The sequence below is a fragment of the Fusarium odoratissimum genome (assembly GCF_000260195.1).
Source record: "Fusarium odoratissimum NRRL 54006 unplaced genomic scaffold supercont1.65, whole genome shotgun sequence".
NCBI lineage: Eukaryota > Fungi > Ascomycota > Sordariomycetes > Hypocreales > Nectriaceae > Fusarium > Fusarium odoratissimum.
The window spans coordinates 60,905-76,068 of NW_022158788.1; the positions used below are offsets into that span (position 1 = coordinate 60,905).

At 48.5% G+C, this 15,164-nt stretch overlaps 7 protein-coding genes across 7 annotated transcripts; 4 read left to right on the forward strand and 3 right to left on the reverse strand.

The window, feature by feature from the left end:
• Nucleotides 1-125: 125 nt before the first annotated feature.
• Nucleotides 126-1,595, forward strand: FOIG_16080 (uncharacterized protein; the record flags this gene model as incomplete). The annotated part of the gene is made up of 5 exons (XM_031217501.1): nt 126-446; nt 505-985; nt 1,035-1,277; nt 1,333-1,422; nt 1,474-1,595. The coding sequence occupies 5 exons, from the start codon at nt 126-128 to the stop codon at nt 1,593-1,595; spliced, it is 1,257 nt and encodes a 418-aa protein (XP_031052793.1).
• A 154-nt stretch (nt 1,596-1,749) lies between these two features.
• On the reverse strand, nt 1,750-2,986 carry FOIG_16081 (uncharacterized protein; the record flags this gene model as incomplete). The annotated part of the gene is made up of 1 exon (XM_031217502.1): nt 1,750-2,986. A coding segment is annotated over one exon (1,027 nt), but the record flags the coding sequence as incomplete, so codon positions are not given.
• A 37-nt stretch (nt 2,987-3,023) lies between these two features.
• FOIG_16082 (uncharacterized protein) lies at nt 3,024-5,666 on the reverse strand (the record flags this gene model as incomplete). The annotated part of the gene is made up of 8 exons (XM_031217503.1): nt 3,024-3,084; nt 3,194-3,774; nt 3,821-3,930; nt 3,979-4,082; nt 4,130-4,232; nt 4,296-4,388; nt 4,821-5,431; nt 5,482-5,666. 8 exons carry the CDS (start codon nt 5,664-5,666, stop codon nt 3,024-3,026), a joined length of 1,848 nt encoding a protein of 615 aa, XP_031052795.1.
• Nucleotides 5,667-6,665: 999 nt separating this feature from the next.
• FOIG_16083 (uncharacterized protein) lies at nt 6,666-7,669 on the reverse strand (the record flags this gene model as incomplete). The annotated part of the gene is made up of 2 exons (XM_031217504.1): nt 6,666-7,220; nt 7,271-7,669. The coding sequence occupies 2 exons, from the start codon at nt 7,667-7,669 to the stop codon at nt 6,666-6,668; spliced, it is 954 nt and encodes a 317-aa protein (XP_031052796.1).
• Nucleotides 7,670-9,269: 1,600 nt separating this feature from the next.
• Nucleotides 9,270-9,833, forward strand: FOIG_16084 (AAT family amino acid transporter; the record flags this gene model as incomplete). The annotated part of the gene is made up of 1 exon (XM_031217505.1): nt 9,270-9,833. One exon carries the CDS (start codon nt 9,270-9,272, stop codon nt 9,831-9,833), a length of 564 nt encoding a protein of 187 aa, XP_031052797.1.
• A 21-nt stretch (nt 9,834-9,854) lies between these two features.
• On the forward strand, nt 9,855-10,934 carry FOIG_16085 (AAT family amino acid transporter; the record flags this gene model as incomplete). The annotated part of the gene is made up of 1 exon (XM_031217506.1): nt 9,855-10,934. The coding sequence occupies one exon, from the start codon at nt 9,855-9,857 to the stop codon at nt 10,932-10,934; it is 1,080 nt and encodes a 359-aa protein (XP_031052798.1).
• Nucleotides 10,935-12,660: 1,726 nt separating this feature from the next.
• On the forward strand, nt 12,661-14,610 carry FOIG_16086 (uncharacterized protein). Its single transcript, XM_031217507.1, has 4 exons — nt 12,661-13,046; nt 13,094-13,210; nt 13,258-13,867; nt 13,916-14,610. The coding sequence occupies exons 1-4, from the start codon at nt 12,685-12,687 to the stop codon at nt 14,549-14,551; spliced, it is 1,725 nt and encodes a 574-aa protein (XP_031052799.1). The 5' UTR covers nt 12,661-12,684; the 3' UTR covers nt 14,552-14,610.
• Nucleotides 14,611-15,164: the final 554 nt, after the last annotated feature.

The window sequence follows — 15,164 nt, forward strand, 5'->3', positions numbered from 1 at the left end:
TCTTACGTCCAATCGTCCACAGCAGCCAATGCAAAGGCTGAGTATTAATTCATACAACAAGCTCTATCAGAGATCCCTCGCCTGATATCCATACTCAAACCGAACTAGGGCTACAAGCAGCAACAATGACGGTCATCACAAGGCCAGCAGAAGCAAATGGTAGCTTTTTCGGAAGCGCAGAATACTATCCTCCCGATGCCATTTTCGCTTTGACCGAAGCGTACCATAAAGACCCCTCGCCAAACAAGGTCAACTTGGGCCAGGGGGCGTACCGAGATGATCGCGGATTGCCGCAGGTTCTGCACTGCGTGGAAGAGGCTTTGGACGCTCTAGATGAGAAGGGATTAGATCACGAGTATCTCCCCATCTTGGGGTTGACTGGGTTTCGAGAACGCGTTGCCGAGCTAGTCATCGGCAAGGATGTTTTCAAGTCCAAGAAAGACCGGGTAAATGACAAAATGATCAATAATCCTCATTTCTTTCTTCATTCTAACAATCAACCAGGTGGCAAGCTGTCAAACGCTCTCTGGCACCGGCTCGCTTCATCTGCTCGGCAAGCTAATTGCCCACTGTCACTCATCAAAGCCAAAGATCTTGATACCCCAGCCAACATGGTCCAATCATACCCATATCTATGCATCGCTAGGTTTTGAATGCATTTCGTTTCAGTACTACGACCCAGACACCAAGTCATTAGACTTCGACGCCTATATGACAGCGCTGAAAGAGGCAGAGCCTGGTACCGTCATCATTTTACATGCCTGCGCTCACAACCCTACTGGCTGCGATCCTTCACAGGAGCAGTGGTGCCAGATCGGTCGAACGGTTAAAGAGCGTAGATTATTCCCCGTCTTTGATGCGGCATATCTCGGTTTCAATTCTGGCTCCTATGATCGAGATGCATTTCCCATAAGGCACTTTGTGAACGACCTTGAGCTAGAAGCAGCTATATGCATTTCCTTTGCTAAGAACATGGGACTCTATGGTATGTTGACTCAACTCCATGCGCCCTTGTCCTCTCCTGACCGTCCTAGGTGAACGTGTAGGATGCCTAGTTCTCCATACATCCACGCCTGAGGCGGCCACGAACTCGACATCCGTGCTAGAGCGAATACAACGAGGTGAAATCTCGAATCCACCTGCTTACGGTGCAAAGATCGTCGAAACTGTGCTGAGCAATCCAGAGCTCACCGAAACATGGTATCAAGACATGGCCAACATGAGCAACCGAATCTCGTCTATGAGACACGCCTTGTATAACAATCTACTTGACCATGGTAAGAATCTCTGTTCTACAGGCACATAGACTCATACTGACATGGCATGATGCAGCAACCCCGGGCCTCTGGAAGCATCTGTTTCGACAATCAGGAATGTTTGGCTTCCTTGGCCTGTCCCCAAACGTTGTCAAAGAGTTGCGAGGTATGAGAAGCTCACCCCTATTTATCCAGATAGTCACTGACCTGGCGAAAGAAACATACCATATCTACATGGCTGATAACGCCCGAATTTCTCTGGCTGGTCTTAATGAGAGCAATGTCGCATATGTGGCTGCGTCTATTGCTGCATGTGTTCGACGAGAGGTACAGCACTAGCAACAACCAATGGTGTTATCTCAATGGTCAAACTGATCATAGCACATACATGTATGTTCTATGGCACGCAATGGAATTCCTGCCCCTATTCTCAGAACAGATAGTCCTACGACGGCAAAATAGGCAGGTCAATGGCACCATCAGACATGGAAGAGCAAAGAGCCGTTTTGTGAAGATTGAAGGGGATGGTGATTAGATAATAGCGAGAGGTGTAGCAATCTGAGCCCGCTTGTTGCCATCACCTACATTGCAAGCGGCCAGGAGTATTATTATTCTTGTTGGTGTCTTTTCAAAGCCTCAGGGACCGGAAGGCTTGGCTGCTCCCTCTTCTACCTCGCTGTTCATGACCTTATTCGACTGCTGGTTAAGATGAGTACCCAGCAAAGTCCAGAACGTCTAATCCAGTGAGGCCCATCAGGAAATTCTGGTCATCATGATACAGCGTCGAAAGATGGTCGTTCCCCACTATATCCAACCCTGACGCCCCGCTGGGCAGTGATATCGATGGTCTCTGTGCAGAGGAAGCCTCAACCCCTGGATGTAACTCTCCACTCCAGCTCTCTCCAAGGGTTATCGAGACTGGCCATAACGACGGTGTTCCTCCTACTGGTACATTCCCAGAAGTTGTCTCCCTTGCCGGTACCGAGTATCCTTGATTGAACGACCGCTCCTGCGCCGCAAGCCACTCTGCCCAACAATTGTACGCTGAGGGCGACGTTGCCTCTTCTCGTTCATGTGTATCCGTGAAAGTGCCCGACTGGCGCAGTTTTCGAGCCGATTCGTCAGAAATGGACTGCAGTGTTTCCACGAACTTGACGCCTACTGTGGCTGCTGGGTTCCCATTCACCATCTGCCGTAGACAGTTGAGACCAAAGTTTACCCTAGTATCGTACGTAGAGTCACGCTGGAGGATGCCTGCAATAAGAGTAATGATAGTTGCAATGCTGCAACCTTGGAAGTCGGTAAATGAGAATCGAGCAGAGTTTCCAGATTGAACAAGTTTCTCGAATAACTGGAGTAGCTTTTTGGCTGCTCTAGTGCAGGAAGCGGACAGATTCTCGGCAGTCGGATCAACTGGACGGGGTTGAGATCCTTGGCCTAGGTGACGTTGAAGATTTGTCCTTACTCTCATGATTAGAGAAGCCTTTCCAATAACGATCCAAGCATAGTAATAATTGAGGTAGAGATGGAAAATCGCTCGGTATCTTGAGCTGCGTGGATCGGTATCCTCCAAGTCAAATTCTTCCGGTAAAGACCTTTTCCAGCTCCTTAGTTCAGCTTGGATTTTATTTGGATCAGTTGGTGTTGAGGAGTTTGTAAGCCAGCTACAGCTGCCAATTAGCTGTGAATCTTTCCGTTGAGGGTACTTACGTTGAGTCTGAGTAGCCATCGAGGATCAGCATTAGGCGCGCATAGGCTATCTGGAGCTCAAGATTTTCGAATTTCTGGTCCCTGTCGAGAGAAGGCATCGGAGAAGGTAGGGGTATTCCTATGATGGTTGCGGGGACAGATCGGGGACGATTTAACTTTAGAGTTGTGCAGCTACACGGTTGTTAAAAAGATGGTCATTGACAGTCAAATCCTGTGAGTTTACTTACCGTTCGAGTGAATATATTGACCACCAGAGTCGGCACCGAATCTCCTTCTCCCGGTCATCAATCATCTGATCATCTGGACTCTGATGCAGATCAAAAGCTAATGCCTTTCGCAACGCCATGCCCATGTAGACATAGGAGGAACCGGCAGCATTCAGAGGCATGAGATATATACCAAGAAGAAAGCATGCTTGAATGGCTTTCAAGTCCGTCCTTTCGATCACATCAGGTATCAAAAGTTTGGCTTGTCTAAAAAAGACTCGGCCGAGATCACTGTCATCGCCGTGAGGCAATGGAGAGTCTATCGGCATCTCGAGAGGTGTCCAGTTACTTCCCAGAGCGAACAGTCCAAGAGCTAGGCAGATAAAGCTTGGATCGGTTCGAAGTGGTGACGAGCTGTTGGTGTAGAACTGGGCAATCTCATCAATAATTTGAGCTTGATCAAAGTAGAAAAAAATGTCAACACCATGTCTGATACACACTGACACCAAAAAGTCGGCCACAGGTCGTGGGGGGAAAGAATCAACTACGGACTTTAAGCGTGCATACTCGCAGTCCGAAAGGCGGTTGGTATGGGCGGTTTGCTAGAGATGTCAGCAAGTGGTTAGACAACCGAATACTTAAACAAACCGCTTGCGTAACGACGACTTCCTGTTCTTCGGGATTGGGGACAGAGTCTACGAAGAAAGCTTGCCTCAATCTAGAAAGAAAACGGGGCCAGAGTATACTTTCAGTCGGGTCTTGATGGGTAAGCAGAGGTTGCCTGCATAGACGGGAATGTAACATACGGTTATCAATAGTAATGTTTTCCTCGGGTCCGTCCAAGACTTCATTCTGAAAGACAACGGGTCGAGGCGTCGAAGTCTCGCTGTCTGATGAAGGAAGCCTCTCCCTGCATTACGTCAATAAGCCTTGGGTTAAGGCGATGACAGGAAGTACATACTTTTCGAAGTGGCAGCTGAGGTTGCTGGCCTGACATCGCTGGCATGAGCCTGGGCGTGTTTCGATGCATTTACTTTTTCTTGCTTTACAGCGATCGCAACTGGGACCAAGGTTAGCCGGCACTCTTTTATAAATAGTTAAGCTTGTGGTGAGAAGTGCCTACGCTCTGGCTGCGCGCTTCCGGCTGGTGTCTGCAACGCGACGACGCCGGCGATGGCGATTCTGAGATTGTTGGTCCATATGGTATTAGCAGAGTCTGCTCATCCGTATTAGGAAACGAGGTCCGTGTCCAGACGTCGGTGAGTTGATCTACTGGCAATACAACTTTATGAGGTGGAGCGTGGAGTTGGTTTGGGGTTGATGGCCGAGGTTGACTAAGCAACAGCATTGGTAGAGTTTGAGCTGAGATCGAGAGCCGGATAAATAACATCCGTGATCCCGACATGATGACGGCGTCTGGAACTAATCTGAAACTGGAAAGGTGATTTGGACTGTTGATGGCCCGGCCTGAAGCTTCTGTTTAGGTTATCTTGGTGCTATATCGTCGTTCTCAGCCCTTCGCATCACTATAGCGCAAGTCTATTTGTCCCAGTCATGCAATCCAATTAGTTACATAAACCCAGATACCCTTCCCGTAATTCTCTATTTAATAGACATCCAAAGCCAAAGGTTGGTAGAACTCGCACACATCTCACAATAGTAGCCGGCATGATGTCTGCTCGGATGCGAGACAATCTCTCCACCACTGTAGCGCCGCTGTTTCTGTTGTAATAGTCCAAGCCGAGGAGATGCACGGGCGTGGAGACGATTTGTGACAGTATTGGCACCGTCGTCTGAGTTGCCATGATCTTCCCATGCGGGCTGGCAAACACCGAGTCGGGAACAGCTGAAGCGAGCAGCGTAGGCAGTGTGAATGAGCCAAACATTGTTGCACTGTCTCGGATTAAGAAGGCCGTCATCGAAGCCCTCGAAACGCTCTTAACGACCTGGCGCACTTTGGCGCATTCCGTAGGCTGAGAGCTGTATATCTGCGCCAACTTGAGGTCCTTCCAGATACCAAGGGGCACATTGACCAGCGAGATGGGAATGAACGACAAACTGCTGATGGTTGTGCTCTTGAGTCTTGATGCTACCGTTTCAGTAGCATTCGCAGTTCCAAATGTCACCGCATACAACACCCAAACTATTCCAAAAGGCCGACTGAATATAAAGGATACTGGTTTCTTCAAACAATTTTGCGAGTGCCGCCTTAGGCCTTCGATTATAGGTTGGTTGAAGGATGACTTTTCAACAAGAGCCCTGACTAAAGTTATTTGAGATTGTCCTAGCCTTGAAGGTAGAGGACTTACCTGTCTAGCAGAACTACAGAAGGTGCGACAAATGCAGAGGCAACCATGGCAGCTACTGTATCACCCACAAGATCGCGTCCAAGGATAAAAGCACCATAGCTTCCAGAGTTGCTAGGCTCGCTTTTAGAACTCACGGGCGGCATGACGCACTCCCACCACGTTGCAAAGTTGTCCTCCCAAAGCATTTCTGTTGGTAATTAGTCGTTTGAACTCAAGGGGCTCAAAGGTATTTTCCGGTGATGTCAGGTATCAGTCAATCAGAATGGAGCTGATATCGGGGATACCTTAGGATGGTGGTGGTTCCAGGGAACTCGGTATGTGAGACCGCTAAACTAGCAATAAGCCTTTTCCATAAAAGATGTCATGTACAAACTCCCATAGCATGCAAGATTTCGGACTGGTTCCTGCGGAAGAGAACCGCATTGTTGCCGAAACATCAGATCGGACAGCCTCTCTATCGGCGTATTGAGCCGTGACGTGTCGGTTATGAGCCGGATTGTGAACTTTCAGGTTCGGCCAATACCCGAGAAATTGGCCACACGGATATATCCGAACAGTTCTACGCCCTTACGTGAACATGCATGTCATCTGTTTCCTTCTCAGTGGGCTGCAACGTATCAAAAGTCCCAGAAGAGCCTGGAATGGTTTTACTTTTCCTTCCGCTACTGAGTTGGCTCTACTGACTGGCCCCGGATATTACTCTCGTGGAGAGTGGCTTCCAGGCAAGGCCAACATGCCATTCTTGATTGCTATAGGCGGCTCAGGTGGTAATGAAGTGCTGCTTCGACAACGACGGTTGTGGACGATATCCTCAATGATAAAAGGTGATTGTTACCCACCTCTTAGCGCAGAATCTTGGGCCGGAAATCCCTCATACACATGTCTGATAGCTGGTTTCTGAACCCTGCTGTCGGTTTGTCAACAAATACAGATCATGTGAGTACAACTTTGTAATTCGAAAGATGAAGCTGGAGAAATCTATACCTGCTTCCTTGATTCAAACTCGGACCTGGCAGCTGTGGATAAGTTGGATTGGGCGTTTATACACAATATGTTGCTAGCAATAGAAGAATAATGAGAAACGAGTCGAAATCTAACCTAAGTCCCATTATTCTTCCCTGGTCTAATCCCACTAAGCCAACGGTACGCGCTTTCTTGCTTGGGGCTGTGCACAAATAGTAAAGCTATAGCTTCGCCGATTCCATAAGTGACTTTTCCATTTTCACAAGTGATTCCAACGCGCTGATATCTCCTTCACTTAGCTTTCTCACATCCACATTTGGAAGTGGGCTCCTAACTTTCCCGCTGCCATAACCGAACCACTTCTCACAAGCCGTCTTCACCCCTGAGATACCAAACTTTAGAAGAGCCCAATCAGCCTTGGACAGTTCGGCTTGTATAGCCTTTGCCCTCTCAAGGTCCCCAGCGGCATAGAGCCGAATGACCTCGACATGAACCCTTGGAACCACGTTTGCCAAGGCTGAGATGACGCCGTTGGAGCCGACTACAAGGCCCGGCAGCAAGAAGTCAGCCTTTCCAGCAAAAGCGGCGAATCTTTCTTGGTCGACCGACGCCGAGATACGTTGCAGCTTGCCCAGGTTGCCGCATGTAAGCTTAACACCCACGATGTTGGATGACTCGTTGGCTAGCTCGAGAATAAGGTCCGAGTCAACGTCGATGCCACTAGTGACTCCAGGAAAGTTGTATATGAGTACGGGAAGGGGAGATTTAGAAGCAACCTACAATAACGTTAACATACGTAATGCCGGTGAGTGGAAGCTACTCGTACCCCGAGATAGAAGGCTTTGATGACCTGTTTGTTCATGGCCGCACTCCAGTAACTTGGAGGTAGCACAAGAGAAAAGTCTGCACCCGCATCGCAAGCAGCTTGGATGTGACGAACAGTTTTCAGCACGCTGTTTGCGCTGCATCCCGCGATAATCACAGCATCGCTGTTGAACCTGGACACCAAGCCACGAATATGTCGGATAACTTGAGCTCGTTCATCGGACAATAGGTGAGTAGCTTCTCCGTTGCTACCATGAACAACGAGTCCTTTCACGCCAGCCTGAAGCAGTCTGCTAGCGTGTTGTGTTATGGCGTCGTAATTGATACTTTCGTCGTCGTTGAAGAACGTAACGACCGGGGTATAGACTCCAAAGGGTGGAGTTCTTGTTGCAGAGCCCATGATGATTTTGCGAGTGTGTTATTTTGAATATTTCGGCATTTGTAAGGCTGCGTCACGATATTTCAGTGATAGTTAAGTTTAATGAGTTTTATCACCAACATATCGAACGACGGCGGCTACCTGCCATTGTCGGCATCTTCGCCGGGTCGGGATCTTGACGTACCGGCTACGGTCCGAGTCTGAGTAGCGATCGGCACAGAACGAGAACGACTCCACATACCTTGTAGGCCCAGTGAGACTTAGTAGCCAAAGCCACTGCGAAGTCGGAACTTTTATTCGCAGAAATCCTAGGGAACGACTTGAGGAGAAGTTAGCTTCCTCATTTCTAGACTTTTGGGACTTGCGGTCAGACTTCAGCCGGGGCAGTGAACGATTTTGTACTGGGACAGCCATTTATCCGACAGGAGCACGTTCTTCACAGAGTACTTGATCTAAATCTCAACCATTAGCACATCGAACCGCCTCCGTCATGCGATCTTAGCAGGCATTTCGAGAGAATCTTTATGGACATTCCTCTAAAGTAACTTGATAAATACTGGTTCAATTCTCGAAGAAACGCAGGCATCTGCTGTCTACAGTGACGAGAACTTTGAGACCCTGAACGGGCTTGCCCCAGGCGGCCTGGGAGAAGCTCCCACATCCAGAAGTGTGTGAATGGCTCGCAGTCACGGTTGAGCTAGGACTCATTGTGTCTTCATGGATAACATCTTCTCCTAGGCAGCCCTCTCCCATGCGCTTCGAGATCGAGGTCACGGGCTATAGACACATCTATGCCTGCTTGCGTCATCCGCAAAGCCACCAGCATGTATGGGACACGGCCCAAACCCGTGCCAAACGGATACGATGGCTTGGACCCGTCACACTCCTGGAATATCTGCATCAGAAACTTCGGAGATGATATTAGTAAGTACACCACATGGGACGGAACTCATCCGGGCAGATGTAAACGCTATTCTCTGAGTCAGGTCACATTAGATCCCCCCCATGTAGTATAGTAAATCCTCCATCCTCAGCTTGCGCTTGTCAATCTGTGTACAAGGTGCTTAAAGACTCCTTGCTAAAGGAACTATTGTATAATCGTCACCTAAACAGCGTCCAAAGGACCTGACTGTTTGCGAAGAAATAGCCACGCGACTCTATTGCTAGCAGTGATGATAGTGAAAGATAAGCCGAACGAGGGAAATAAACACACGCAAACTTTTCGTATCTCTTCGTTCTATAGAGACATTCCTTGACGCTTGGTCGCAGGACCTCCACTAGTACATTGCCCTGGCCCTAACAAAATAGCTATACTACCCCGGGGTGACGGTCGCCGTATCATAACATCTTATCATCGAGGGGGTGTACCTAGAACGGCTCAAAGCCGATCCTCTACCCCGGATTCAGTTTGCGGGGAAAGGGGATAAGGATATGGGAAAGCTCAAGATTAAATACCAGCTATAATACCCTTGAACCAAATCTCCTGATTGCCACCTATTCTCTCATGCTTGTTTAGATGTTAAAATAGTAAAGCAACAATCTGTTATCACACGCTTAGGTCTTTATACCTTTTCCCTTCTTCTCTTGAACAACGGAATCGGACTCCGACCCAGTCATAATCATGTTGGCCCAACCGGACAACCACCAGGAGAAAAAGGGCCCTGACCCCCTCAGCCCCCATGATACCGACCCCATCACGTATGCTGAAGGTCTCACAGAGATAAGCACTCTCCAGCGAACCGAGACGAAGCGAAACATCAAATCTCGCCATGCACAAATGATTGCTATTGGCGGTACCATCGGTACCGGCTTGTTCGTTGGCATCGGCCAAGCCCTCGCAACCTCCGGGCCTGTCAGTGTTCTCCTAGCCTACTCCCTCATATGCGTCGTCGTGTACGGCATGATTACCGCAACAACTGAAGTCAGCGCCTACTTGCCAGTAGGTGGATCGTCAATGGCCTACTACGGCTCTCGCTTCGTCTCCAGGAGCCTTGGCTTTGCTATGGGATGTCTTTACTTTTACTCCTTTGGCATTCTTGTTGCCTATGAGATCACTGCCGCTGCCTTGGTCATTGAGTACTGGCCAAACGCGGTACCTATTGCCGCGTGGATCACCATTATGCTTGTTGTCATTGTTGCGCTCAACCTATCGCCAGTGGGAGTCTACGCCGAGACAGAATTCTAGTTCGCATCTGTCAAGGTCATCATGCTTGTTGGACTTTTGATCCTATCAGTAGTGCTCTGCCTCGGTGGAGGACCTTCACACGATAGGCTTGGTTTCCGGTACTGGAAACACGGCGCAATGAACGAGTATCTGGCACATGGTGACGCTGGTCGCTTCTGGGGGTTTCTCTACGCTTTGACATTCTCAGTCTTTTCCTTCAACTTTGGACCAGAGTTGATCGTCTTGACTAGTGGAGAAATGAGAGCACCGAGAAAGAACTTGCCTCGCGCAGCCAAGACATTTATCTGGCGCCTGATCGCCTTCTACATCCTGGGGTCATTTGCAATTGGCATTATCTGCCGTAGTGATGCTCCAGGCCTCACAAGCGGAGGACATGGTGCTGCAGCTTCCCCTTGGGTCATTGCGATCAAAACCGCCGGTGTCGACAGCCTTGATAGCGTCATCAATGCCGGCATTATCATATCAGCATGGTCCTCGGGCAATTCTTATCTTTATATGTCAAGCCGGTCTCTATACTCTCTGTCAAAGTCAGGAAGCGCACCAAAGATCTTCCAGCGATGCACCAGTTGGGGACTCCCTATCTATGCGGTAATGGCAAGCTCCATCTTTGGGCTTCTTGCCTATCTGAACGTTTCCTCTTCAACATCCGAGGTGTTCAACTGGTTCATCAACCTTACAAACACGGCTGGTTTTACGTCTTGGATCTGCTGCAGTATCATTTTGTTGAGGTTCCGAAAGGCATGCAAGGCCCAAGGCGTAACAGACTTGCCGTTCCAGTCAAGACTCCAGCCGTACGCAGCATACAGTTGTCTGGTATTCTTGTCCATATTGATGCTGCTGAATGGATTCTCAGTCTTCTTCCCTGGACAATGGTCTGCCGCTTCATTCTTGACAGCCTACATCGGTATTCCGATCTTCCTGACGCTCTATTTCGGTCATAGACTCTGGCACAAGCAGGACTCATGGGTAAAAGCACCTTCGGATGTCGACTTGCACTCTGGCTTGGATGAAATCCTTGTGTTTGAGGACATGGACGGCGTAGAAATGGGAGATGATAAAGGAGATTTTCTTCACCGAGTGTGGAACAAGATTCGTAGTTGAACTATTTACCGTTTTAACAATTCAACCTCCATGGTTTTATGTTCTCAATCTTGGTAGTTGTAAGGTTCTCATTTCTATATTTATTAAACGTGTACACATTGTCAGTATTTCAAACTCAAGCGTCATATGTAAAAGGGGCCAGCATAGAGTACTTGAATATTAATGCTTTGAGAATGTTTATGATAGATTGACTCGAAGGCAAATATTTGTCTGCCAGACTCAGGTTGGTGGATAAACTACAGGGTATGTCTATAAGTACAGTTTCGCTTAGAATACTCCGAACCGTAACCTAATTATATTAATTCGGGGCTTTCTTGAACTTTAATTAACATCCTTGAACTTTGAGCACTTTATTCGACTCAGTCTCAACTTTGTGGATAAACTTTGTTCTGCTATCCCATTCAACATTGGATAGTGGCACAGTATCATGCGTTATTTGCGCCTGGCGCTAACACGGCTCGGCAGAAGATCATCGACTGTTGAGCAACAAAACCTTGAATACGAACAGCAACACGTACCCAAAAAGTCAGTTCTTCTCGGTCACAGGCGCTTAATTGACTTTTTGGCGATGTAGAAGCCTAACAAGTCTTGACTAACAAAGAGTAAAAAAATGAGGCTATAGCGAAAACAGTAATAGAGTGGTCAGCATGTGGCGCGATCAGCAAAACTCACTGAAGCCATGAATCGGTCGCAAAAAAAAAAAAAAAAAGAAAAAAGAAAAAGAGGAGGGAGGCTGGGCCCTTGAAACCGATCTCATTAACCTTATTGTTATCGTTGAACGGAGCATCACTCGTATCACCTTGCACCGAACGGCTCCTCACATCCGATCGTGCCACAAATAGTACGTGAAGCCGAGGCGTCCGAGGAAGCGCTAGAAACAGCGGTATTGGTTCGAGAAGTTCTGTCGAGATCTCAGCCACCTCGGGAAGGTTATCTCCAAAAGTGTCGTCTGACTCACTAACCGCGTGGCGAGGCGTTCTTTTTTAGTCTTGTCAGACTCGCGTGTGGCTTGCATGCGGAGGAATGTAAATGGCTTGCTTATCAACGATAAGTGAGATGATCAATGGATTGAATTGCGTAGTTTGTACTCTTTGCTCAAGTCTATGCAGATCGGAAGCGTCTTGTGTCTAACCGAGACAAAGATCCCCATCGTTGAACCAATTGTTTCAATTATAGAGATAAGGCACCCACGTAAGATTACAAGGATATTTTGTAACCCCAAGGCCCCGTCCTTTTGTAGCGTGAGAAATAGCGATGACGATTAGAAAAGCTAGCACTTTCTCGAGTAAACAAGCTACAGTGGATAAGGAAAATGAGGGGAAGAACTGCCGTTAAGCCTGAACGAAATCAAGATCGGCGCCTCCAAAAAAGCCCAAAAGATCCCTGCGCTTTTGGAGAAAGCACAGCAGCTCGCCAGGATAGGAAGGTCTGTGTACTAGACGACGTGAGGGGGGGCGGAACTTTTGCTCTCCACACTTGTACCGAGTGAGGCAGTTCCCGATCCAACATGGATGCTTCGTTATGTACGATGCCGTTCTTACCGGTCAATCTGTACATTCATTATGGGCTATGCAACAATAATCCTTGACATGGTGCAAGTGCCGTGTTTCCGTGCTGTGACATCAGATTACCCATGACGCAGAATCAATTTGGTGATCAATGCTATGTCTGTCAGACCCTTATAGAGCTATAAGAACCTCCCCGCCATGACCAATTGATCGTCTCTGCACGACCAAACTGTCTCTCAAAAATGCGGTTCAGTCTGATCAGCACTCTTCTGGCCTTTGGGACACTGTCCCAGGCTGCCTTCAACAAAGGTGCCATCAACGCCTTCAATCGTGTGCATCCACGCCGATACGATGAGAGGCGTGCTGCTGCACCGGCCCCAGAGCAGCCCGCCTTTGAGAAGCGATCCAAGAGCAAGTTCCTGAACAAGCATTCTGAAAAGTTTGTTGTCAACGGATCTGCTATTCCTGAGGTCAAATTTGACGTTGGAGAGTCTTATGCTGGACTGCTCCCGATTTCTCAGGATCCTGATGAGGAGCGCAAGTTGTATTTTTGGTTCTTCCCTAGTACCAACCCCAAGGCTAAGAAGGAAGAGGTTGTCATTTGGTGAGTACAGCTCCAATTGAAGTGACGGATGCGTGCTGATCTTTTAGGTTGAATGGTGGCCCTGGCTGCAGTTCGCTCAGTGGTCTCCTCACTGAGAACGGTCCTTTCCTCTGGCAAGAAGGAACTCTCGCTCCCGTGCCCAACACCTACAGCTGGACCAACCTGTAAGTTCCACGATTAGCTTTAACCATGGCTCGACTAACAGTACTAGCACCAACGTTATCTGGATCGAACAGCCCGTCGGTGTAGGCTACAGCCAAGGCAAGCCCAACATCACCAACGAAGTAGAGCTCGGCAAGCAATTCATCGGCTTCTGGAAGAACTTCATCGACACCTTTGAGCTCAAGGGCGCCACCACCTACATCACTGGAGAGTCCTATGCAGGCTACTACGTCCCTTATATTGCCGATGCTTTCATCACGGCCAACGATGACGATTACTACAAGCTCGGCGGCGTAGCCATCAATGATCCCATTATCGGTGATGGCACTCTTCAGCAGCAGGCTGTCATCTTCCCCTACATCGAGTACTGGTCGAACTTGTTCTACCTTAACCAGACATACACGAATGCTCTGCGATGGACGCATCAGCACTGCGGATATGAGAAGTATCTCAAGAAGTATGGAACTTTCCCTCCGCCCGAGGAGAAGTTCCCTGTTCTGCCTGATCCGTATGCCGATACGAACCCCAAGAGCAACTATACTTGTGATATCTTCGATTATGCTTACGCCGCTGCTCTTGACTCGAACCCTTGCTTCAACATTTATCATATCACTGATACTTGCCCTCATGTCTACAGCCAGCTCGGCATTGTCAACCAGGTAAGCTCATCGCTATCACTTCTTACAAAAACATGCTAACATGTGCAGGGGGACTATTCTCCTCCTGGAGCCAAGGTCTACTTCAACCGCACAGACGTCAAGAAGGCTCTCAACGCCCCCATCGACCAAACCTGGTATCAATGCACTCCCAACAAGGTCTTTGGCTTCGGCGACCCCAACTCCAACCGCAGCGACACTTCTCTCGCCCCCGCTCAAAACGACGTTCTGAAGCGTGTCATCGAGCACACCAACAATACCATCATCGGTGTAGGTCGACTCGACTTCCTCCTCCCTCCCAACGGAACCCTCTTCGCCATCCAGAACGCCACCTGGAACGGCAAGAAGGGTTTCCAGAAGTATCCCCAAGACAAGCAGTTCTACGTGCCCTTCCACATTGATTATAATGGCGGACGACTCAGTGAGGAGGGTATTGTTGGACAGTGGGGTGAGGAGCGTGGTTTGACGTGGTATGAGGTTCAGCTTGCGGGCCATGAACTTCCAGGATATACTGCTGGTGCGGGTTACCGCGTTGTTGAGAAGTTGCTGGGAAGGATCAAGAATCTGGGAACAATTGAGAACTTTACTACGCAGAAGGGTAACTTCCAGGGTAACCCTCATGAGCGCGACTTTAGCGTCGTGAACCCTCTAGGTCTTCCTTGGGGCCATGGATTTACCTACGCTTAAGCGTTTATCTGCGGATAATTCTTGACTTAGTAGCAAAAAACCAAATTATTTATTGAGAAAAACCTTTCATTATGCAAATGAATCGAAGCCTATCCGTAGGAGAAACCAGGCTTCAAGTGTAGTTGTCGCGCGGTAGAGTTTGAACGCCAGTTACAAAAGTCAGGGAATTCTCATAACACGTGACAAACTCAAATTCGTGCAACCATTCTCTTCACGCACTTTTGCACCTCAATTCGACATGACCCGTCGGCCACTCGTCAGGGGCCTTGACTGAGCCTCAAACCTGCAGTCCAAGGGTCAAATCAATCATCAAAATGCTTCCGACGCCGCTGCAGGGCACGTACCAGCAGTACAATGCACAGTTCTACAAAATGTCAGAAGTGTTCTTCACCCCCGATTCCTACCGGCGTGCCATTATACGATTGGATTCAATGCCTGACAAATCATTTCAGCGGTGACAACGTCTACAACCATTGCGAAATGTTCTCGACGTACCAAGTTATATCCGGCCTGAAAAAGCTTAGGACGATGAAAAGACCTACGAAGTTGAATCGCAATGGGCTATCGATGATGCTATGGTATCCTATGCTGTTATACTGGACGTTCTCTCCAG

Excerpts from the sequence above, each read along its gene's own strand:
- FOIG_16086 (XM_031217507.1), top strand. The coding sequence starts at position 12,685 with ATGCGGTTCAGTCTGATCAGCACTCTTCTGGCCTTTGGGACACTGTCC. Across the intron at positions 13,047-13,093 it reads AAGGAAGAGGTTGTCATTTG|GTTGAATGGTGGCCCTGGCT; the intron begins GTGAGTACAGCT and ends CTGATCTTTTAG. Across the intron at positions 13,868-13,915 it reads AGCTCGGCATTGTCAACCAG|GGGGACTATTCTCCTCCTGG; the intron begins GTAAGCTCATCG and ends TAACATGTGCAG.